Source organism: Spizellomyces punctatus, assembly GCF_000182565.1.
Source record: "Spizellomyces punctatus DAOM BR117 chromosome Unknown supercont1.23, whole genome shotgun sequence".
Classification (NCBI taxonomy): Eukaryota; Fungi; Chytridiomycota; class Chytridiomycetes; order Spizellomycetales; family Spizellomycetaceae; genus Spizellomyces; species Spizellomyces punctatus.
In genome coordinates, this window is record NW_015971559.1 from 110,377 (window position 1) to 132,758 (window position 22,382).

At 47.2% G+C, this 22,382-nt stretch overlaps 11 protein-coding genes across 12 annotated transcripts; 5 read left to right on the forward strand and 6 right to left on the reverse strand.

Annotated features, from left to right (window-relative positions):
• Window position 1: 1 nt before the first annotated feature.
• On the reverse strand, window positions 2–3,363 carry SPPG_09556 (uncharacterized protein). The gene is made up of 9 exons (XM_016757732.1): window positions 2,580–3,363; window positions 2,463–2,517; window positions 2,312–2,391; window positions 2,092–2,245; window positions 1,784–2,024; window positions 1,578–1,722; window positions 1,413–1,513; window positions 877–1,347; window positions 2–816 (listed from the first exon to the last, which is right to left on the reverse strand). The coding sequence occupies exons 1-9, from the start codon at window positions 3,111–3,113 to the stop codon at window positions 192–194; spliced, it is 2,406 nt and encodes an 801-aa protein (XP_016604029.1). The 5' UTR covers window positions 3,114–3,363; the 3' UTR covers window positions 2–191.
• Window positions 3,364–3,408: 45 nt separating this feature from the next.
• On the reverse strand, window positions 3,409–5,141 carry SPPG_09557 (uncharacterized protein; the record flags this gene model as incomplete). Its single annotated transcript, XM_016757733.1, has 8 exons — window positions 3,409–3,713; window positions 3,796–3,944; window positions 4,010–4,156; window positions 4,228–4,392; window positions 4,458–4,537; window positions 4,599–4,855; window positions 4,909–4,992; window positions 5,046–5,141. 8 exons carry the CDS (start codon window positions 5,139–5,141, stop codon window positions 3,567–3,569), a joined length of 1,125 nt encoding a protein of 374 aa, XP_016604030.1. The 3' UTR covers window positions 3,409–3,566.
• Window positions 5,142–5,659: 518 nt separating this feature from the next.
• On the forward strand, window positions 5,660–6,640 carry SPPG_08591 (uncharacterized protein). The gene is made up of 3 exons (XM_016756737.1): window positions 5,660–5,942; window positions 6,000–6,105; window positions 6,166–6,640. The coding sequence occupies exons 1-3, from the start codon at window positions 5,880–5,882 to the stop codon at window positions 6,402–6,404; spliced, it is 408 nt and encodes a 135-aa protein (XP_016604031.1). The 5' UTR covers window positions 5,660–5,879; the 3' UTR covers window positions 6,405–6,640.
• Window positions 6,641–6,669: 29 nt separating this feature from the next.
• SPPG_08592 (uncharacterized protein) lies at window positions 6,670–7,723 on the forward strand. The gene is made up of 4 exons (XM_016756738.1): window positions 6,670–6,746; window positions 7,101–7,166; window positions 7,228–7,470; window positions 7,535–7,723. The coding sequence occupies exons 1-4, from the start codon at window positions 6,744–6,746 to the stop codon at window positions 7,589–7,591; spliced, it is 369 nt and encodes a 122-aa protein (XP_016604032.1). The 5' UTR covers window positions 6,670–6,743; the 3' UTR covers window positions 7,592–7,723.
• A 152-nt stretch (window positions 7,724–7,875) lies between these two features.
• Window positions 7,876–8,811, reverse strand: SPPG_08593 (uncharacterized protein). Its single transcript, XM_016756739.1, has 2 exons — window positions 8,438–8,811; window positions 7,876–8,380 (listed from the first exon to the last, which is right to left on the reverse strand). The coding sequence occupies exons 1-2, from the start codon at window positions 8,738–8,740 to the stop codon at window positions 7,988–7,990; spliced, it is 696 nt and encodes a 231-aa protein (XP_016604033.1). The 5' UTR covers window positions 8,741–8,811; the 3' UTR covers window positions 7,876–7,987.
• A 121-nt stretch (window positions 8,812–8,932) lies between these two features.
• On the forward strand, window positions 8,933–10,693 carry SPPG_08594 (COP9 signalosome complex subunit 5). Its single transcript, XM_016756740.1, has 9 exons — window positions 8,933–9,091; window positions 9,158–9,270; window positions 9,337–9,388; window positions 9,446–9,628; window positions 9,695–9,823; window positions 9,893–9,958; window positions 10,019–10,216; window positions 10,278–10,426; window positions 10,489–10,693. The coding sequence occupies exons 1-9, from the start codon at window positions 9,068–9,070 to the stop codon at window positions 10,571–10,573; spliced, it is 999 nt and encodes a 332-aa protein (XP_016604034.1). The 5' UTR covers window positions 8,933–9,067; the 3' UTR covers window positions 10,574–10,693.
• SPPG_08595 lies at window positions 10,546–11,838 on the reverse strand (the record flags this gene model as incomplete). 2 transcript variants are annotated; one of them, XM_016756741.1, is made up of 6 exons in its annotated part: window positions 10,546–11,199; window positions 11,262–11,288; window positions 11,355–11,378; window positions 11,468–11,491; window positions 11,605–11,661; window positions 11,718–11,838. In XM_016756741.1, the coding sequence occupies 6 exons, from the start codon at window positions 11,836–11,838 to the stop codon at window positions 10,718–10,720; spliced, it is 735 nt and encodes a 244-aa protein (XP_016604035.1). The 2 variants fall into 2 exon arrangements, with proteins under 2 accessions (XP_016604035.1, XP_016604036.1); XM_016756742.1 differs by having other exon boundaries at window positions 10,718–11,199; window positions 11,468–11,504; window positions 11,605–11,838.
• Window positions 11,839–11,877: 39 nt separating this feature from the next.
• Window positions 11,878–14,447, reverse strand: SPPG_08596 (uncharacterized protein). The gene is made up of 7 exons (XM_016756743.1): window positions 13,870–14,447; window positions 13,740–13,806; window positions 13,572–13,674; window positions 12,746–13,514; window positions 12,536–12,681; window positions 12,122–12,469; window positions 11,878–12,044 (listed from the first exon to the last, which is right to left on the reverse strand). Exons 1-7 carry the CDS (start codon window positions 14,425–14,427, stop codon window positions 12,008–12,010), a joined length of 2,028 nt encoding a protein of 675 aa, XP_016604037.1. The 5' UTR covers window positions 14,428–14,447; the 3' UTR covers window positions 11,878–12,007.
• Window positions 14,436–15,342, forward strand: SPPG_08597 (uncharacterized protein). Its single transcript, XM_016756744.1, has 4 exons — window positions 14,436–14,737; window positions 14,800–14,871; window positions 14,945–15,111; window positions 15,169–15,342. Exons 1-4 carry the CDS (start codon window positions 14,527–14,529, stop codon window positions 15,187–15,189), a joined length of 471 nt encoding a protein of 156 aa, XP_016604038.1. The 5' UTR covers window positions 14,436–14,526; the 3' UTR covers window positions 15,190–15,342.
• SPPG_08598 (uncharacterized protein) lies at window positions 15,187–17,703 on the reverse strand. Its single transcript, XM_016756745.1, has 9 exons — window positions 17,477–17,703; window positions 17,388–17,409; window positions 17,264–17,327; window positions 17,091–17,204; window positions 16,734–17,031; window positions 16,039–16,662; window positions 15,785–15,977; window positions 15,476–15,723; window positions 15,187–15,411 (listed from the first exon to the last, which is right to left on the reverse strand). The coding sequence occupies exons 1-9, from the start codon at window positions 17,618–17,620 to the stop codon at window positions 15,358–15,360; spliced, it is 1,761 nt and encodes a 586-aa protein (XP_016604039.1). The 5' UTR covers window positions 17,621–17,703; the 3' UTR covers window positions 15,187–15,357.
• A 982-nt stretch (window positions 17,704–18,685) lies between these two features.
• On the forward strand, window positions 18,686–22,236 carry SPPG_08599 (uncharacterized protein). Its single transcript, XM_016756746.1, has 15 exons — window positions 18,686–18,736; window positions 18,812–18,929; window positions 18,998–19,123; window positions 19,229–19,357; window positions 19,414–19,536; window positions 19,610–19,732; window positions 19,803–19,925; window positions 19,987–20,109; window positions 20,169–20,291; window positions 20,362–20,484; window positions 20,549–20,671; window positions 20,735–20,860; window positions 20,920–21,051; window positions 21,114–21,236; window positions 21,316–22,236. Exons 1-15 carry the CDS (start codon window positions 18,719–18,721, stop codon window positions 22,194–22,196), a joined length of 2,514 nt encoding a protein of 837 aa, XP_016604040.1. The 5' UTR covers window positions 18,686–18,718; the 3' UTR covers window positions 22,197–22,236.
• Window positions 22,237–22,382: the final 146 nt, after the last annotated feature.

The window sequence follows — 22,382 nt, forward strand, 5'->3', positions numbered from 1 at the left end:
CTACAAAGCACCTTGCACGTAGGTATCAACGATGATAGAGTAGTGAATGAGAAAACTAATAGGTTCCGCTGGATAGCATATTTGATATACCACACATGACGTGATATACCACACATTATATATGCAAATTGAGAAGGCTGAAATGTAAATTACAAGCATATTTCAAAATATACATGTCTAAAGAAGAGGTCTCAATCCGCCTCGTCCTCATCCTCATCCTCATCCACATTCGACAGCACGAACCTATCAAATATTACATCCCGACTGCTGGATCCTTCTCGTCCACCCACCAGTCGCATTTGGGACTCTTGGTCCTCTTCGAAGGCAGCGTCAATTTCATTGTCATTTAGCATTTTGAACTCATAGTTCTGTTCGGCTGAGGTGCGGTCTTCTTTACTGCGACGGAAATAGTATGCGCCGGCGCCGGCTGCACCGAGGAGAACCGCGCCAAATGCAAAGGCGTATCCTGCCGATTTGCTCCCTGACCCTGAGATCCCTACAGGTGGAGGGATGGATGGGGAAGATGTTGAGGAAGCTGACGCTTGAGACGCTGTGGATAGGGATGCATCTGATGGCGGGGCTGATGTAGCTGCCGCCTCTGCGCCTGCCGACCAAGACTGGGAGGGAGGCGCCTCAGGTACAGCCGAAGTGGAGGGCGCAGGCGCAAGCGACGCTACTTCCGACGGTGCCGCCGCCGGAGGAGGTGGGGCTGTCTCGCCATAGAACGTCATCCACCAATAATTAAACGTGCCCTTTTTATCAGGATTTATCTTATCAAAAACGGAAATTGTCCAATCTCCAACCGGATTTTCGTTCCTGTAAGGAACACATTGATTAGATTTTTGATCTTCATGATGCCAATACCAAATGACATACCAATGCTTAACAGTCATAAAAGTCCAGTTTTGAAGACCATAAATATCCCCATCGTAGGGGCGGTACGCGGCCAACTGAGACGCAACTTTATTTGGAGAGGTAAGCCAAACCTCTATATCTCCTCTATGCTCGTGCTCCATATTGACAGTGACAGTGATGTGCTCCAATCGGCTCATGTTTACCGATTTGAGATCATCGGAGGTGATGGTTAGAGTACTATCCAACTTGACGCTGTCTTGGGGTACCTCTTTGTAGACAGTCTGGACGCCAGTTACAAAATGCGTCTGTGGACGGACTTTGGTGAAGTTCTTCGCAGCTTCGACTAAGGCGTAGCCGTCCAGCTTGCCAAACCCGTACTTGTGGTTGTACAGAAAACCACCTGCTGTTTGTGTCCAGTCCGAATCGTCGAGATCGATTGGAACCGCGGTTTGTACCGTCAGATGCTGAATGTCCCTCCAGGTGAGGTCGGGCCTGGCAGAATGAAGTAATTGGTAACGAATCCACGTTTGCTCTAAACGGTAAACGGAGAACATTACCGGATCTGAAGAACAAGCGCATACAATCCGGAAGCGAGAGGGGCTGCGGCCGACGTTCCCCCATGCGTTTGTGTGCACTGACCAGGCCAATCGGTGGTGTACTATCAAAGGGGCAAGCTCAACAGACGAAACAAGCTGTCAACAAAGGGCGACCAGAAGACTTACAATAGCATCCTTATGTACTCCACTACTACTGTACATCACAATCATCACAGCAGAGCACGCTTCCGAATAAATCGGATGCCCATTCTCACGATCCACAGCGCCCACGGTAATGGTGTAAATGCTATTTGTATAGCCATCGAAGTTGCTGGATGATAGAACTGTGTCAAATGAAATTGCAAATAATAGCAATCCAGAAAAATTCTTACCAATTGTCACTCAATGCCCCGCCATTCCCGCTAGCAAAGACGTAAATGGAGCCTAGTCCACCACGTCCCTTGGTGATACCATTATAAACAGCATCAGTGACAATCTTTGGTGGAGCCTCCATAGCCCTCCCATTATCGGCTGGCCCCCAACTGCAAGAGTAGATCTGATTGTTCTGGAAGTCGTAATTGATGGAAGCAGCTTCATCCGCTTCTGTCAAATCACCCGAGAGAATCCGAACGCCTGAAGCAACGGGAGATAAACATACAACTTGCTGGGTGAAAATATACAAAGCGTAGCGCAAACTGACCGGACACTTTGGCGTCGTACGCAACTCCCACTCCACAGACGTCATTCCGCACAGCTGCTACTTCACCAGCGCACCGGGTTCCATGTCGGTCTTCGATTAATTTCGGTTTTGGTAATTTTACATGGTCATTGAAATCATACGAGCCTTCGGCATACTGTGTGCGGAACATAAGTGATACTGAGCAGCCTGTCAAAAACGAGATCCTACTTATCCTACTTACAAAATTGTCTTTGAGGTCCGGACTGTCGTAATCCAACCCATCGTCGACAAAGCACACCGTAACATTCTTGCCCGTGATGCCTGTGTCCATATACATTCGCGTAAGATATTCAACCAAGTATAAGTTAAAAGAGCGTTAATGGGGACGTCACCTTGTCTCCATACTCCCGTTACGTTCAGATCGTTCCCAATTATGACCGTGTTAACCTACCAGAAAGAAAACAGGGTTCAACAAACAGGTAACAGATCTTTGTTTTGCCAGGTCATACCAAATGCCATTGACTAGAAAATCCTGGATCTTGTATATCCAGCTCCTTTCTAACGTCATCCAATCGGAGAGGCCGGCCCCTCTCTGCTTTTGGTTGGCCTGCACTCGGTAGGGCTGCACGTCTGAACAAGCGCCGTTTCGGTATTTGACGCTCGACCCAGGCTACAGCCGGCTCGTCCGCAAATCTCTTGACGTGCCTTACATGCTCATGTTCGGCCTCTTCTGTGCTCCATCTCTCCAACCCCCCCGATTCCTTTGGGGTTGCGAACAGGTAATAGTCCACCAGTTCTCCAACCCGACCCACAAAGTGATAACCTAGTGAGGAGCCCAGCTGATGCGCTCGGTCTTCAAGTATCTCTGCTGACGGTACAGAGCCGTCTCGACTTGTGTCAAGTTGCACTGCAAAATAGTGGAAATTGTTGTGATCGTTGCGAGGTATTATCGGCCCCACAGCGGGTGTTGTGTGAACCGCTGAAGCCGCCACAGCGACCAATACTGCAAAGCATGTGGCGATCACGCCACGTTCAAAGAACATGGTGCGGAAATGTGTTGTCAATGTCAGAACAGGCTACGGCCGTACAGTAGTCTAGTGCTGGGGGGGCTTGGCAGTATTCTGGTAAGCAAGCCTCTTGCCACAATTTGGCAAGAATCATCAATTGGAAACAAGATATAGAAATGCAAGTTTCACAGTTGTTTCCCGATTGCCATCGACATGGCCTCGCAACCAGCAGCAAGCAGGAAGCAAAGCAGCAAGCAAACGATCACCCAAAAGGACACCTTCTTTTGGTCCTACTGTTCCCTCGACCAGTTTGGGGAGGACGCGTTCAAAAGGTGATGGGGCATCTGTGCGCAGCAGCATGTTGCAAGGACTCTGTAACTGGTTTCGATATGAGAGACTATTACACACGACACTGGGAGTGCCTATGAGTAGAAACTATTAAATGCTAAAGCTAACTGTACAGTAAGAAAAAAGGTCGCAAGGTTATGATTATGAGGTACTAGTAGGTATTTTTATATTTGCTCGGGCGACTTGAGCTTCCATGTCGCAACTTGTGGGATGCCGCATGCCTAAAGAGGTTCGGGCTGCCTCTCTGACGACTCTATTATTGAAGAGAACGAGATATGGGTTGATTGCCTGCGCGAACCAACGGAGGATATATCATTTCTGGGAATTGGACTCGCGACCGATACATAGTGAAGGTTGTCGACGTTCTTACCGTACAGCCCACAATGCCAATCATTGCCATAATATCAAGCCACACAGGAGATTCCTTTTCAGTTGATACTTGGTAAAGTGTGCTAATGGCGTAAGTTCCCCACCCCAGCGTAAAGGCTCCCATCATGACGACAATGCTCAAGATCAGACCTATCATATATAACCTAGAGTTAACGTCAAAGACGCCCAGGTTCCCTGATACCCGCGACTCTTACTTTTCTCCTTCTTCATCAGCCGCAGCTTCGTTTCATGTTGATCCTCTTCGAGAATACTGACCATGTCGCCCCATCGTGTCTGCGATCGGTTTAGAGCGGTTATCAATTTTTGACGGGTCCGTCGCACTTTTCTGAAGATGAAGATATCTACGGATTGGGGGTAGAATGGGCTATCAGCAAGCGTCGAGGCATATTTTGAAATTTCAACAAATACTTACAGCACACCATCATAATCGCCGGAAAGCTGAGGCAATGAATACATGTCATCAACCCGATGGCTCGGTGAACTGAGTGCCTGTCGAAGAAGGGAGGTATGCAGTACATTCGAGATGCAGACAAAACAGTTCCCTTGGGTCCGACAAACAGCGATATCATTGAGAAACCTAAGGCAGGTGTGAATCACAATCTTCGAGCCGAAGGTAACTCGGGGGAATAACAGTAGACGTACTTGTGCTGTATAACCACGACGCTGCAATCATAGCATAATAATGTTTGTCATGAAGAACCTTTCCCATCACTAAATGATACCTTGAATTCGTAGAGCATGAGCTATATTTCATTCTTACAGGAAAGCTGACAACCCACTTACCATCGCTCAAATCCAATGAGCGCAAATGTTGACATGTTGGCGAGAATGGCTGCCAGCCGAATACCGTTCACTGCTTGGCATAATTTGTAATGGGCTGCCCAACCACCCCGTGAGGCTGTAGAAGATCCCGCAATACGTTGGTGAATTTGGACCTGACATCGTCCTCCTCCACTATAATCCAGTCTCTTACCATTCCATATCTGTTCAATCAACTCGGGAGCTACCCATGCCATATCAGCGATCGTTATGTTCAGGATCTAAAATAGAAAATTTAGATTTCCCGGCCCGAGCAACGTTGACCGGCACCAACCATCAGTAGCCGAGGCGTTCGCAACATCCGATGTTTTGAAAAGAGCCATATCAAAATGGAGTCGCCCACAAGACCGACAGAATTCTGATATGACAATCAGTATTGGTACTTGTCATAAATGGGTTTACTGTCCTTACGATGACGAATGCCCCCACATATATGGCCAGTTCAACTCGACTAAATGGAAACCACTCTCCTTTCCATTCCATAATTGGTACCTTTAGTGCTGACATGTTGCTTAGGTTGGGTGCCGTTATCCCCTGGGTTGCAATTTCATGTAAAATGGGTCATCGCCAAAAGTCTCTAGCCAAAGCTATCTACGGACGGTCAACCAAAGAAGGAGCGGACAAGGACATAGTCATGATGCAACTGTTTTGTTTTTTTATGTCGGCTAAATGTACCATCAGGCTGGCATGATATCAAATAGCAACAGCGAACACAAATGAAAGGAGTGTCCATGTTTAGGTCATTCTGTTCTCGCATATATACAACCACTTTTCCCAATACGTTCTGCCAAATCGGCATGCTCGCCCTGGTAATCTAAATTAACTTGGCCACATCAACCCATCACCCACGACTGTCAAAATACGTAGTTTGCAGTAATGTCGCTGGAACAAGCTGGAAGGCTACTGTCGCGTGTTCTTGGCATCTACCTGATGATGAAATCGGAGCACGGCCCGAAATCAGACTTGGAAGACCGGCTGAGTAGTGTCTGGCAGCTGAAAATCAACCATTGTTGGGTTTCTACTGGTTGACATGCTCATGCAGTCAAGAACCGCCGAATTTCAGGCGAACAGCCGTGATCCACTTGGAGTATTCAACTTGTCCAAAACAGCAAGCATTTTGCACGAGGAAAGGGTCGCTTGGACCATCGCACTCACGAGGAGTGGCGCAGCGCTCACCTTCGCGTGCGTTTATAAAGGCGCAATCAAGGCGAAACTCTTGTTGAGCGCCCACCCCAACTGTCCATCATGGCAGAAAAGTGGAAACCGCCGCGGGGTGGCAGCTTCACCTGGGTTGAAATTCCAGTAAATGTAAGTTATGTCTTGGTCGCTATTGTCTGGTTCATTTGCCATGACACGGAATGATAGGACATGGAGCGTGCCAAGGGCTTTTACAGCCAAGTCTTCAACTGGACTTTTGCGGACAGTGGCACAGATGATTCTCTTTTAATCAACCGGGACCGAGAAGACGAAGGTGAGGCACAAGTATTACAAAGAAAATGTCTACTATGGATTGCATCTGAAAGCTCTTCAGTCCGAGGCGCCATCATTCGTACATGCGAAAATCTCGAACACAAGGTTGCTCCTTTGGTTTATCTTTACTCCCACGACATTGACAAGCACGTGTCTGCCATTGAGAAGCACGGCGGGAAGATTGTCAAGAGCAAGTACTCGTTGGTCAATGACAGAGGCATCGTATCCGTGTTCCAGGATACGGAGGGAAACAAGCTGGCGCTTTACCATCATCCATCAGCAGACAACTATGAAGCTTAAATGACAGTTACTAACTAGCAGGGTGCAAATGTCATCGTTCATAATACAATGCCAGTAACAAAATCAACGCCTTGATCTAGGCTATCTCCCATATATTTGTGGTCATCTCATATGATGCTGTAAATAAAAGACAACAACATCCCTTCGTTAGATTCGTTACTTACTGCAAGTCATGGCGTGATCACGTAATTGCATTCGTTTAACTATTTTTAGAATATTAAATGCCACTGAATCCAATATATTGCGGTTTGTTTCATAATTTGTCCTCGATGATATGCAGTTGGCACAGCGCTGAACGAACTGATTCTTCCCTCTCTCCTCGTGTCATCACATATCAAGATGGTAAGTTTACATACACAAGGAGAGTGAAAGGACGAGATATGCGAACGACAGAAAGAATATGCAGACGCGGGATGGTTGGACGATTGGTGCGACGGGTAGATGGATGGATGGATGGATAGATGGATAGATGGACGAACGCTCGAGAAGGATGCGGATTGGGCGTTAGCGTGTACCAATGAGTGGCATGTCCATGGAGGTCTACAATTGTACCTGGATAGACGATTTCAGGATTGAAATGGGAAGGGGCGATAGTAGCAGCAGTGCTTGCAAGAATGTCTAGGATCGACTTTGGGCTATTTTGTTGGATGGGGATGATATGAATTGTTCAATGTCTGACCTACTTCCGTTCGACAGGCTAAGGCTGCTGACAAGAAGGCGACAAAGCCCACCTCAAGCGGTGGTGGTAAGAACAAGAAGAAGGTTCGTAGACACGCTTTCTGGCCTTTTGAGTACGGTCGATTAACTGGACTTCTGTGAGTAGAAGTGGTCCAAGGGAAAGGTGAAGGACAAGGCCAACAACGCCGTTGTCTTTGACAAGACCACCTACGACAAATTGTTCAAGGAGGTCCCCACCTACAAGCTTGTTACCCCCTCCGTCCTTGTTGACCGTCTGCGTATCAACGGTTCTCTTGCCCGTATCGCCATCCGTGAACTCGAGGCCAAGGGTTTGATCCGCCTTGTCGACCACCACAACTCCCAGCTTATCTACACTCGTGCTACCAAGGTAAGATTTGATATTGGTGACGATTGTGTATGGTACAGCAACTTACATATTTGCCGTTATGTAGGCCGACGACGTTGAGGAGAAGGGGGCTAAGAAGGCTGAGGCGGCTGATGAGGAGTAAATCCCTTTCTTGCCTGTACATTTTAATACATTGCTCTTGGGAAACTGGGTGGCCATTACTGGTTGGCGTTTAAAGTGACCAACTGAGACTCTAGTCTTCAGTGGTAAATGACGTATTACTGGGAGAGGAAGGTATGGTCGTCCGCAACGCAATTGTCGAAGTACCCCGCCGTATATATTTTCGCCACAATATGGTATTGTGTGTGACTCAACGGCGAAGGGAAGAGCAGACCCGCAGAATCGCTACCACTGTGACGAACCGTGTCCTAGGGTTGATAGTAGGCTGCGATATATTTCACTTTCAGATGGAAGGATGATAAAGACTGCATGATGTTCATTGGCTTATATGTCTTGCACTCATTATCTGCTTTCGTGATCATTTCAACACGTATGTAATTTATATTTCTGATGACACCTGCCTGATTCCCTCTAAAGGCAGTGGTGTCCTAGTTGGATTTGTGTTTAGATTCAAGGTACTGCTACTGCTCAATTCTTTTTGAAGCGCGCTGTGTCCTCTTAGTGAACCCTTCAACGTCGTCGCCCATGGTAGCGTGCCACTGCTACTGATGGAGTTGCGTTTTTGCTGTGCGGAAGATGCTGTCGAATTGATGACCGTAAGTGTCCGGTCAAGAGTACGAGAAAGCTCGGCATTTTTCTGTTCTAGCTTATTGGATCGCATCCGCTCCTCTGCTACCATCCGATTCGCCTCTTCAAAAAGGCTCTGTGAGAGTTGTTCAAGTTCCGCCAGGAGGTCTTCCTTTTCTAGCTGCAGCCGTTCGTGATTTGTGGCCTATCTTGCAGTTTAGTAATCGTGAACTTTGACATAATCAGTCAAATCGCAACGAACCAGTGCTTTGCACAGGTCCTCCCGTTCCCGTAGCTCCCACCGCAGACGAGCATTTTCTGCTTTCATCCGCTCCATATCATCCATGATCTCCTTCTTTTCGGCTTCATTAGCGGTACACGACGCGCATTGGTTACTGCCGCTCGTCCATCCCGTCCACAACTTATTCAGGGGCCAGTTCCATCCATGCGTGTGTTCTCGCTTTCTACGTCCATCGCCCTTGCTTTGGTGGGAGTGTTCATCTTCGAATCCTCTGGATGCGGGCAGGCGATGAGAGATGTACTGGTCTTCTTCGTGCTCAAACATTAAGACGGTGTTAGCCTGTATCTATCAGAGTATGGTGACAAGAAAGTATCAGATTCATTTCGGGAACGCCGCTGTCCAGTTTGGTGCCGAGTGGGAGACCTGCTTTCAATGGAGTGGCTTGCTCGAATTACCTAATCGGCTATATCCGTGCGTTCAATTTATAGCCAAAGTGACTCACCCAGCAGATCACCATTTGACTTTCCAATCGTTGCCCATCGTACTAGATTTCGTCTCCTCCAGTAACCGGTTATTGCTTTGTTTTCATCCAATTCTCCACAAGTCTCTTGATATCGATTGAATCTTCCTTCAACCTGTTGGGCTTTTCAGATGGACGCAAGCAACGCCCAAAAGGTACTTACATTTAGAAACAACTCCATGCACCACCAACAGGTATCCAATAAATGACTTGCTCCATAGCGCTGGGAGCTCGAGAACAATATTGTCGCCGACGATACGAACCAGGATTTGATTTATCACTACAATAGTGAGGAGCAGAAAGCCAATGTCAACGCAAAACCATGGACGAAAGAGTACGTATCTCAACAACGCCGTCCGATATTGTGTGCAGTAGTCGACTGACAAGTACATTCGTGCAGTCCCCACCATTTCAAGAAAGTAAAGATATCCGCTGTTGCGTTGATAAAGATGGTATCTGACGTCCCCCAGCCATCTCAACTTGAATCGCCTGAATGACTCTGGTGTTAGGTTATGCATGCTAGGTCAGGGGGAAACATCGAAGTCATGGGTCTAATGCAGGGGAAGATTTTTGATGATACGATGGTCATTATGGATGCTTTTGCATTGCCTGTGGAGGGAACAGAAACGCGAGTGAACGCACAAGCGGAGGGGTACGAGTATATGGTGGAGTATTTAGAAAAGATCAAGGAGGTACATCCGGCGAGAATTTGAGGAGTTGTCCGTAATTTGCAGGTTGCTAATTTGTTAATGGTTAAGGTGGGACGACTTGAGAACGCGATAGGATGGTATCATAGTCATCCTGGCTATGGATGTTGGTTGTCAGGTATCGATGTCAGTACACAAATGCTGAACCAGCAATTTCAAGAACCTTTTGTCGCCGTCGTGGTAAGTGGTGTCGGAAATCCTATTTTGTGGTGACCACATGAAAATGCTGGATCTGCTTTCTACAACTAGATTGACCCGAATCGGACGATTTCAGCAGGCAAGGTAGAGATTGGCGCTTTCCGGACATATCCTGCGGTAAGAAGGTATTTCATCTTATGCGTTCCAGCCTAGCATTCTAAAGCGTCAAGAATTCAGGGTTACAAACCTCCAGATGAGGGTCCATCCGAATATCAAACCATCCCGCTCAGTAAAATTGAAGACTTTGGTGTACACGCAAAACAATATTACCAGCTGGAAATAAGTTACTTCAAGTCTACATTAGACTCAAAGTTACTTGAAATGCTGTGGCACAAGTATTGGGTTAATACTCTTTCCTCCTCCCCTCTGATCACGGTATGCACTACAAGAGACGTTCATTGAATGCTTGACCTGTGACTCACGAATGTCCCAATAGAACCGAGAGTACACAGCGCGCCAAATTTCGGATCTTGCAGAAAAGATTGAGCAAGCGGATTCGTCGTTATCTCAAAGCGGACGTGGTGCATTCTTTAATGAAAGGAAAAAGGGGGATGAGACTGCTGTGGCAAAGGTGGCCAAGGACAGGTACACGTCAATGTGTTTACTCGCGGTGATTCCTTGTATTCACAAGAGATCCTTTACCCTAGCTCTAAGATTACAGTTGAGGCTGCACATGGTCTCATGTCACAAGTGCTCAAGGATGTGTTGTTTAATCGTCCCTTGTTGTCATAATTCAATATCTTACTCTGTATAAATATTCCCATACAGGGGAAGACACCTTGAGGTTCACCTTCTCTGATAAGATCGCCTGCCTGCTGCATCAGTAATATAAAGCTGGATTTGGTTCAGATATCTATGTATGCATATATTGCAGAGTCATTCACTGGTATCTTCATCACTATCACTTGGATACGCCGACAGCAGCCCAAGTGGATTTGGTGTAGTCTCTTCCGCTCTCCGTGAGCTTGTGGGCTTGGAGGACCCATTCACGTCTTTCGCACCTTCCACATTGTCAGGTTGCTCCACTTTCCCATCCCCGCCTTTTGCGCGCTTTGTCGTCCCACGTGTATCGTCCGCCCCTTTGTCTCCATGTGATTTTTGGTTCGAACTGTCCACGCTTTCTGATTTGCGCTTCCGTACAATCCCATTCAATAAGGAGCTTTGGAAATCACGGGCAGCGGGTATCTTTTTGGCAGGTGCGGGTTTTGTGTCGGCGACCAACTGGATGTGATCCGCAGGGGACGCAACTTCCGATACTGCCTTCCGAAAAGCTTCCAGTTCCCGTCGGTCATTCGCAGCTATCTCTTTTCGTCGCTTGGTTTCTTCATCGTCGTATGCTGATAAAAATTCATACTCCTCTGATCGTGCGATTTATAAGACCAGCTGACATGGTGTCAGAATGGATATTAAAGATACCCACCATCGTCTAGCCGTTTTACCAAGTTGCCTGATATATGGAAATATTGGTCATTAAGGCGCTATAGGAATTCCAACCCTGCATGTGGCCACTCACTGAATCTCATCTTTTCCGCAAATTCTGATTAAATCGCGCATGGGATCAATTGAAGAGCTCACATCTTCAAGAACGCCACAAAGATGCAATAGAACGCTGCAACCAGAACACACCTTCCTCCTCAATCCTCTTTCTCTCTGCAGGACCAATCTGGGATTAACAAATAAGGTAAAAGAAAACACGGATTCGAAAATAAACAAAAAACACGAGGGTGAGCCATTTCGCGCTACACTCCATCCCTAAAACATACCCGCCAGTCGTTCATAAAGAGGTCTTGGGTCATAGACTTCTTCTTCCTTGACAGGCTCTGCATGCTGAGGTGTTGGTAGCTGTTTTGAAGGCAACGTATGCCTGCCCCAGTACCTTGTCCTAGCGCCTTTGCCTCGGCATCGCGCTCCTCGCGCGCTGCTTGCAGCGCAGCTTCGGTGACGAACTTTCCACTCATGGCCACCGCCGATACGTTCCCACCGCCAAATTCGGACATTGTTCGTTTGCTCGTCAACAGTTTTTGAACAGCAGATCTCTGGATCCAACAAGAAGCATTGTAGCCTTGGTGCTGTGCCGCTGACAGTTGCTATAACAACGAACGTAAACATATCCGCTTGTTTGTGTACTCTAACAATGTGTACAGTGATGTTTTAGGATAATACCACCTAGTATTTATGGCGGAAATTGCATTTCAGCAAATAACTAGTAATGGGAAAGGAAAGTAAGATAAATAATTCATTGATGCGTTAGGAATAGCGCAGAGGCAAACTGTTGCTCACCGGATTCGAACTTGCGCGACATCATACACGATGAACTCATTGTAAAGCAGTGCAGCGTCAGATACACCGCTAGTAGTACTTTGACCGCAAGGGACCGTCACGTCCTTATCCTTTGGCAGTTTCACAGCACCGGCCGGATCAGGCATGGTCTCGCCAAGACCATGAGTTGACTGGCAATTTTCCTGCTTGCACCTCGCTCCTGCATCATAATCGGCCTGCTTCAAGCGCAGTTGCTCGCCAAGAGCCACCTCGCACAGAAGGAGAATTCCGGTAGGTGCACGTCGAGAGGTGCAGCAATAATTGGCTGACTTGGAAACCATATCTGCGAAATATATACCCTTGCCAAACCTAGTATCCCAGATAGATAAGCACAAGAAGACGGACAGACGTACGTACATAGCTGCAGACACTTACATGTAACCGGTAACAGGTGCCTCTGGTGGAGCGATTCGAAGCCCTTGACTGAGAATTCCAACGAAGTTGGTCAGTCGGCTCCCGTGCCATAACAGCTGCCTATTGGGTAATTTCTTGAAGCGATCATCCTCCCCATGTCGACTGACCTGTTAATGACAACAGGTTGAGCCCACGAGACAGGAGTTATTGAGAAAAACAGACACAAAGCACCTCAAAGAGATCTTCAATCTCCAATTCATAACCTCTGTGAGTGGGAGCGTGCGTGTTCTCCAGGTACTTTTTGACCAATTGGTAATTATCGCTTTTGGCATCCACGGGAACCAAATCTGTTTTAAGTGTGCTATAGTGAAGATCCACCGGGTTTTGGTCCAAGATCTTGTTGGTAGCGGAAAGGATTGAGGTAGCAATCTCAATGTCACCAAGAGCTTCCACCATCTCGAGCTTCCGCTTTAGTAATTGGGGACTGTCGATGATCGGAGGACGTGACATGCCAAACTCGTGAGGAATGATAGTGTAGAATTGAGAACTGTAATCGGACAAAATGTTTCGATCTGGTCCCGGCTTCGTGAGCTCGTCAGATATTTTAGCCAAAACCGCGTAACCCTTTTCAATGTTCCCTTTGCTGAGTTTGCCTAGGGGCATCTTCTTGGCGTCATATCCAATTTCTACCATGGACTGTGTCATCATATCGACATTGAAGATAAGTTTAATGAGATCCTGCACTGCCGGTGGAAGCTTGGAGTCAGGGATGATGCGTTCTTCTTTGGTCCCTTCCTCGACTTTCTCATTCACTTCCTCTTCATCATCGCCAAAGTCTCGCTCCAACAGGAAATACTTCCCAGGAATCTTATTGAAGTTGGCGCGGTCTGACCAACTATTCCGGCTCTTGTCATAAAACTTCTTGTGAAACCCTCTGATGGATTGTTCTTTGGAAAGCGCTTCAAGCTTGTTCATTCCGTTTTGACCAACTCTTCCCCATCTGGGGTCATGAAAATCAAAAATGCTTCTACTGGAAGTTTACAAAGACAGCAGTTACCTGGTCCACAAGTAGTAATTTCGCCCAGCATCTTCCTCCAACACTTGAATGATGTAGAATTTATTGTTGTTGGCCTTGATTTCGGTTTGATTGAGCAATGCATCTAATCAGATGACAAAAGTGAGAAGACATGATCCAAAACATTACAATGCAAACAGCAATACCTACCATATACATCAGTCCCATCTTCATAAACATGGCACTTACTCGCCACCGGACACAAATGGTCCACTGCCTATTAGCTCAATGAAATAGTGTTAAGGTTTAGCCTTGCAACGTGGATTTGATTGCTCTTTACCGCTCTGCCCTTTTTGATAGCTTTGACTATCTTGACCTCTTGGGGAGGCTCGGCGGTCTCGTCCTCGTCCTCGTTCACCTCGGCTTTCTTCCTCTTTTTGCTCTTTTTCTCTCCGTTGGCCACATCCGGCAAGGTCGAATCAATATCATCGGCATCCTTCTTATCATCACTCTTTCCATTCACGTTTCCATTGCTCTGGTCCACTTTAACAACACTGTAAGAAGCGGGGTCCACTAGTTTGCCTTCGGCTGCTGAGTCCAGCACAAACTGCAAGGAAACAATGGCAACGTCGGAGCGGTGTCGCGCATCGCGTACTTTTGCTGGTACTTTGGCAACAGTAAAGTCTTCCGGTACCGCCACTAAGTGAGTGAGTTTTTGAGAGACGGTCGTGACCACCTTGCCCCCACCGTCCTTGAACACTTTTTGCACCTCCTTCGCAAGGGGGTCTTTCGAGGCTAAAGTGGTGAGAGTGAGGGTAGACCCAACAAAAATTTGTGGAGTAGCGGAGGGAGTAGGCGCGGCAGCAGCAGCTGCAGAGCTTCGCGTTGTTCGTGGCATGGAAGATGCTTGTAGTTGAAGCTAGATGCCGTGAGCGTAAACAATGAGCATTTTGCCCGCCGATCGTGAGTCAGATTTCATTAAGCTGATTTTGGACAAATGAGCTCGGTTTGGTGTCCGACAGCTCGCCTAGCGAAGCAACAACAGACAAAGAACATGGATGAAGCGATAGCATTAGCGGCAGATGCCTCTGAAGCTCCAATAAGGGCGCTACATCTATTGCCTTGTCAGATCGATTACGATGGAGAAGCCGCTATCGACTCATTCTTTATCGTTAAGCCGGAAACCAAAGTTGCGCAAACAAACCAAGGTCTGTATTCAGCCATAAGCAACTTCAGCTGTGAAGACCATATTGACAACTGCGATTACTAGTCACATATCAGTCGACATTTCGTGGGAGAGGTCTTCGAGGTGTAGAGGTTAAACCACCGAGTCGGTACGAGGGTATGCACAACTGGTCACTTCTCGATAAAACCTCAATATCCAGAAAGTGCCATAATGATGAAAGCTGGCTTAGGAGCAATATACCGGGAATCTCGTCCCCCACCCGACATTATGGAAGAACGATATCTAGCGCTCAGTGGCTCATTTAGCTCGATCACTACCTGGGGACACAGCGAACTACCAACTCCTTTCAGCAACAACCTTTTGAAGGCAATGACATGGCTGGACGTGACAGAGGACGTAAGAATCATTTGGGCTCGCTCACAGCTTGCGAATACTTACGCATTTTTTCACTAGCTGCATGCTCATGTTGAATAGGACTAATGCCATAACTCGAATTGTACGCGGACCATTGATAATCTTGTATGGTATATGGCATACATTCCAATATGGACTTGTACAATATCTTCACGCTACCTTATCTACATGTAAGCAAGCCAATAAACGCAAGCTAGACTCAACCATATGTACAGCATATGGCGCCTATTACGAATCCCCCAAGTACATATTTTCCGCAGCAGCCCTCTCTGCTGTCTTCACCTACAAACCAATGATACTCTTAATGACATACTCAAGTGATAATTCGCAATGAAATATATCATACCATTCCGTTGGGCGCATCCAGCTTGGGGGTGACGACCTCCAGGATGTGAATTGCGTCCTTCTGAGCAAATGCTTGGCTCAAGGCTGCCTCGACCTCCCCCTTCTGGGTTATGCGACGCTGAAGGCCGATTTTGGAGACGAGTTCCTTATCTTGCGGGACCGAGAAAAATTGCAAGGCATTCGCGTAATTCCACATTGCTGTGCGGTTGTACTTGCGCTCTTTGCCGTGGATGTAGCGCTCGATGGTATCTTGAGTGAATTGATTATTTGCATGAGCACGATCATCAACCACAGATCAATAGGTACTCACAGCCATCGTTGTTGATTATGATGATTATGGGATTGAGTTTGTGACGGAGGAAAGTTGACAGCTCGACAGCCGTCAGCTGGAAACTTCCGTCACCCGTAACTAAGACCGTGCGCAATGGTTTCTTTAGCTCGCGCCCAGCAACCGCAGCACCTAGAGCAGCAGCCGTCGCATAACCGATGCTACCCCACAGGACCTAATCCAACCGTGAGCATACGATTTCCAATGTGCAATGATGCAAAAACTCCCAAACATACCTGAGAGATGTACGCCGACCCATCTGCAAGTCTTTGCATGGAGGTTCCAAAACTACTGGTGCCTGTTTCAGCCGTCACGATGTGCGGCTCAGCACCCAAAAACTTTCCTAATGCATTCCAGAAGTATGAATGTCTGATCTCCGACTGGTCATCACCCGCAACACCTTCGGTTCCATTGAAGATTGGTGGTGGGAGGTTCCATGGGCGGGGGGTGAGCCGTTGACTAAGCTTCTGTAGTAATCTACGGAAGCCGACTTTTTGATATGTGGCATAGAAGACCATGGTGTGGTCTGAGTGAAGCTCGATAAGCTTGTCTTGCGGAATCTGAAAAGTGAAGCCTCCAGTGTTGAAGTCACTTTTGATCGATCCAACCATAATCACGACATCTGCTGATTCGAGCTCGTTTCGGACCGGGTCCGGGGTCAGCTTTCCGACGTAGGAGCCACGGAAGTGAGGATGAAATTCCGATATGACGCATTTTCCCATGGGTGCCTCATAAACTGGGAAACCGCTCTGATCCACAAATTCTCTCAGTTCTTTCTCCACGTGGTAACGCTGAGCGCAGCCGTCGATAAGTATCGCGGGATTCTTTGCCTGCGTCAATGCCTGCAAGATATGACCGATCTATCGCGTCCACCAGAATTGCCTTTTTAGATATGGTGATACGTCAATTGCCGTCTGAAAGGAAACCCTACCGCTTCCTCTTCTGGCTTTTCTGGATTTTCAGGTGGTCGCACATCAAGTGTGCTCATTTCGACGGTTATTTTCTTGAAGGCGACATCCGAGGGAAGACCAATATACACTGGTCGCCTTTTCTTGACGCACGCGGTAAGAACGCGGTCTATTTCTGCTGCTGCATTTTCAGGTACGATAGATGCTTGGGCAACCGTCACCTCCTTGAACATCCGCATAAACACCTGGAAATCTCCGTTGCCCAGAGTGTGATGGAGGACAGCACCTTTTGACTGAGATACGGTGCTTGGCGTGCCAACACTATCAACATTTTTGATTAGTAGGGCTTACTTGGGGGTTTACCAGAACATAATACAAACATGTGAACGACCGGCACCATTTCCGCAAATGAACCGGCGTTAGCGTTCACCGCGCTCAACTCGCCTACGCCGAAAGTCGTGCAAATGGCTCCCAAGCCCTTGATTCGAGCGTAACTGCACTATCCGGTCAAACGAGATCAAGCCTATTGTACGACTTTCAACGGTAACAGTACCCATCAGCTGCATATCCAGCGCCGAGTTCTGTGGCATTGTATCCCCATCCAACTCCGTCAAAATCTTTGGTAGGGTAGCGAATGTTAATTAAATATGCATACGATGGGTTTGGACTCAACTCACCTTCTATTTGATCGAGGAATTCCTGGAATAAAAGAGTTGGTTATTATTTACTATGGTTAACTACACAAAGTGTTGCTGCATATTCTCACCATATTGAAGTCTCCAGGCACACCAAATACCATATCACATCCAAGTTCCTTCAATCGGGTCAGGAGATAATCTCCCACGGTTAGAGTGGTTTTCCCGACCATCGCTTCCGCTGTCTCTGTAATCCGCTCCGTGATTGTCGGCATTTTGGGCTTTTATTGGATTATTTCTACAGGATGGGTAGCTCCCAATTGGCACAAAAACAAAAACAAGAAAGTGACGAGAAAGCTTGTGCTTTTATGCGATCTGTTTGATGACTTCATTGCGCGGGTAAGGCCACAAGCCACATTCGTCACGCGTCACCGATCGCGCTGTGAGCAGGTTATCGCGCACCATCCGGCAACCACTCCGCACAGCAAGTCTTATTCTACTCGACAAGAATCACCCTGCAACTGGTCTTTTCATCCTCGTATTTAATGCGTCACTAGAGATCAATTCTATTCTACTTTTAACGTTCATAACTCCTTCTGTATTCCTCTGATTTGGTGATTTCAAACTCCTGCCAACTTGCTTGTAATGTAGTTTTAAGACTTTGGGACACTGGAAAGACCAGGCGCATGCTAGCTATAATGAGCAGCCATAGAGGTGCTTCAAACTGCACACAATTCTAAGCTCCAGAGCCGGGCTATCGGTATCAGGAGCGCTTGCGTACGATATCACCAAAGTAAAAAAAGGATAGCGCTGAAATGCGTTGGTTGGCGATTTTGGGTCAGGATTGTATTGATTAATATCTGTACATTATTTTCACTGTCGCATCCTCAAAGGATCAGACGATGTCAAATGGCAATAGTTACACATCTCTTCAGTCATGTATCCAGTGCAGTATGACTAGATAGAATAATATGGTTCTTTTTAAAATAATTATCATTCCCATTATACTACCTTGCTAGGGTAAATCCGGGAGAGATTGCAAGGAGGGAAGGAGGCAAAAGTGGCATTCCCCGGAAGAGCATATAAAATAACTTCTTTGACTAGCCGCCGTGATGGTGAAGTGGAAGAACAATGAAAGAATGAAAAATGCTCCCTTGTATTCGGTAAGGAAATGCTTGAATGGCCGGCCATACTCTTAACAACTAATAGCTCGCCGTTTTCTCAATTTCTATAGACGACGATGTGTAACTTATAGGGCCGTGAATGCACTATGACTGGATCGGCAGTCCCTAAATCGTGATTATGTAATAGCTCCGCTGCTGATCTTTGAACTGTTCGGCCACTTACCAAGTTGGCGCAACGACACACTAACGATGGCTGAACAAACTATGGTATGTGTTGCACTTGCTTACTACTCATATCTTTCAGTCTTTTTAAAGCTGTACCTGACCCTATATGCTTGCCAGTGTGACGCGGCCAGTTTCGGCGTCTCCGACGTCCGAACCTTGATACTTCTGCTAGACTCACCCGAGCAGCTGGTATGCGTAGGTGCACTGGATGCTTTGGCAAAGTATGCAGAAGCCGGTATGTGTCGTTGAATTTGCAACATTTTCTCCATCCTCCCATTGACTTTTGTCTTTATTACTCGCTAGCTTCGAAACATCGGATACAGCTTTTGTCTTTAAATATACTGAACCCCCTCATCGATCTTTGCAAATCGACCGACCCACTTGTCAAAAAATCTGCTGTGGCATGCTTGGCTGCTTCCACCGAGTTGAGTGAGTGGCTGCCTGTGGTGGGTCGTTTGGACCTGATCAATCTGGCAACACGTCCAGGTCACTGACGAGATCACACTTTCTGTGATACCTGCCGCTACATAACAGCAACTGACTTTCACCCGGAACTAAGAAGAAGAGATGTAATGATACTGCTAATCTCGCTGCTGGGACCCGATCAGCCTCCAGAAGTTCAGGACGAGGCTGCCTTTGCGCTGGCCAACCTTGCCCGGGACTGTATGTATGACTAGAGTTGAACTATTTATTTATACTTTAGCTAACGCATCCCATAGTTGCAAATAAGGCTGACATCAGGAGCGCTGGCGGCATAAAAGCACTTGTGGCTCTCCTTGATTCTCCAGATCCAGATGTGAAGAAGAACGTGGGACATGCCCTTTCATCAATGCTTGAAGACTGTATGTGTTGCGTAACCAGATTGAGAACAAAAAAGCAAGCATTGCCGAGAACTAAGATACTTGCCATGAACAGTTGCTAGTCGGATGGAGGTGCGGTACGTCAACGGACTAGCTCCATTGCTCGAACTACTTGCCTCCGAATATCAAGACGTGCAGGAAAACGCTTTGACAAGTCTTATCCGCTGTGCGGAAGATTGTAAGCAATTCATCGCTATTCGTGCAAAATGCCAATCTTACAAACACGCATATACATTTGATCATATTAGACGGCAATCGTATAGAGATTCGCAAACTCAACGGCATAAGGCGTCTAGTTGATTTTCTCAACCAGAACTTACCCGAACTTCATCATTTGACTTTACTCTGCTTGGCTAATTGCTTCGAGGATTGTAAGTCTCTGAGCTTGCTTTCGCCATCTCTTTCCGTTTTGTTGAGCATCCCCATGAACAGCGGAAACCAGCAGTATCTTTCCTGAACTGGGCGGATTGGCGTCGTTGGTGAAAATGGCGGGGGCAGATGATGTCCGAATCAAACGCAACGCTGCGCTTGCGCTAGCACGAGCGGCGAAGCTTGGTAGGTTGCAGATCGCTTTTCATAGACTCGCGACTTACCCTAGTGTCCGATGCGGCCAGATCGAAATCAAAACTACATCCGTGAAGCAGGTGCCCTCCCCGTTCTTCTTGCAAATCTGGCACATTCGGATCCAGGGGCAATCAGTCATGCTGCAATGGCGCTGGCTTATCTGGGAAAGAATGGTAGATTGTTTGTCATCGTCACATTGATCCGCGAAGGACGATTGTGCGCTAATCTGCCAACATGTACTAGAAATTAATCAGATTGAATTGAGCAAGATGGGAGCGGCAGAGGTGTTCATTCGACTCTTGGCGCATGACGATTTGGACGTCTGCAGACAGAGCGTAGGTGCCCTCTCAAGTCTTTGTCTAAATGGTGAGAAAAGCATTTAAGCAATCGATCTGAGGATACTCAACTGAAACTGTCATATTTCTCATAGCTAAAGCTCGGCCAAAAGTGCGGCAAAATGATGGTGTGCAGGCCGTTCTCAAGCTTCTCAGTCTTGAGGATATCCAAACATTACTGAACGCATGCGAGTGTTTAGCGAATCTGGCCGAAGACTGTATGTATAAACCCATATTGAAATGCTCCAGTCTCCACAGATAACTGAGACATCCACTTGCAGCTGCCATTCGGACAGATATTGTCAAGCTGTACAGCGGCGTGCATTCATTGGTGATGACATTACAAAAGACAGATCTCAAAATAAAAAGCACAGCTGCTTTGGCTCTTGCTCGTTGCATGCAAGACGGTGGGTCTTGGGAAACTATTGCACTTCCCCAATTCTCTCTAATTATTCAACCCATGCAGCCGACGGCAGGATGGCGTTGACGAAGGAACCGCAAGATCGCGGCCTGAACCATATCATAGAGTTGATAGCGTCAAAAGATATCAACGTCTGCCGAAATGCCGCATACGCATTGTCGAACGCGGCACAGCATGGTTAGTTGGATTAAAGTTTCCAAAGAGTGAAGTCAGGTCATTCACTGACCGACTCATTTCAGATGGCATTGCAATGGCTGCTTGCCGCGCTGGTGCGCTAGAAGCCTTGATTGACCTGTCAAAAGATCCCGCCAGACATGCTCCGAAATTTGCTGCGGATGCTTTGGAAAAGCTCCTGAACTACAGTAAGTCAGCAAGCAAGGATATCTTCCAACATCAGCCATGTTGCGACATGTGAATTCTTAATTCTCGTGAATATTCTAGATCTCTCTGCTAAATATTGGTTACGGGATCATCTCTCTGCTACAAACATCATCCCCGACGTATTTTACGATTTTGGCTCAGCCGGATCCAATCTTGACTCTCTTCATCCTTTCCCGTCTCTGCAAGAGCTGAAATCTCAGCCAGTCGACAAGCGTCGCGAAGTCCTCCTTATTGACCCAGTTCAAGATCCTCACCTAAATGCATTAGTCCAGCTGGCGTCAGAAGGATCACTCGCATTACGCACCCCGCGGCAGCAAATTCGTCAAATTGCCTCCATTGTAGTGCAGGTCCTAGGAGGCACCGTAGATCGAGCTCGACTACAGGACGTTGCCTACAAATTCAAAATCACGGAGCTCAAAGTCAAGCTGGGGACGAACGTGATTCCGCTGGGACAGGTCGCACACGGAACCTTCTACCATAGGGCACTACTGTTTAAATTCTTGTGTGATAAAGTGGGACTGGCACCGTGCACACTTGTGAGAGGGGAATACGGGCGAGCTTGGAATGTGGTGGATGTCATGCGACAAACATTAACACCGCCAAAAATACCTGCGCCAATCGTTCCCTCTGCTCCTACAACACCCGCTAAGCCGGAAAAGATGGCTGGGTCCGCGCGGGTTCGCCACTCAGTTTCTGCTAACAGAGGTGACCGTGATGGAGGAGTTACAGGTGGATTGGTGGGTTCGGCGGCTGGTAATGCAACAGTTGCTACAACTGTGCCTGTACCCCCAGCGACATTGGTCCCGATCACGTTGCCTGACCCAGCAGACGATGTAGTCCCCATGCCCGAAGAAAAGGCTATTGTTGATCTCATGTTTGATCCTGGGCGACTATTGATTGTTGGGTCTCCTGAGGCGGATATGTACCAGCGGTTTTCGTAATGTGGGATTCGTCTAATAGATGTCTCGTCTCAAGTCCTGACCAAAGTTTTTGGTACTTTTTGCTATTATTTCCAGCTATATTATAGTACATTTATGGTTCCTATGCCACATGGAGCAAATGGTCTCTCACATGAGCCAGCCTGAGCCATTTTTGGAATAGATACTTGATGCAATCTATTCCTGAAT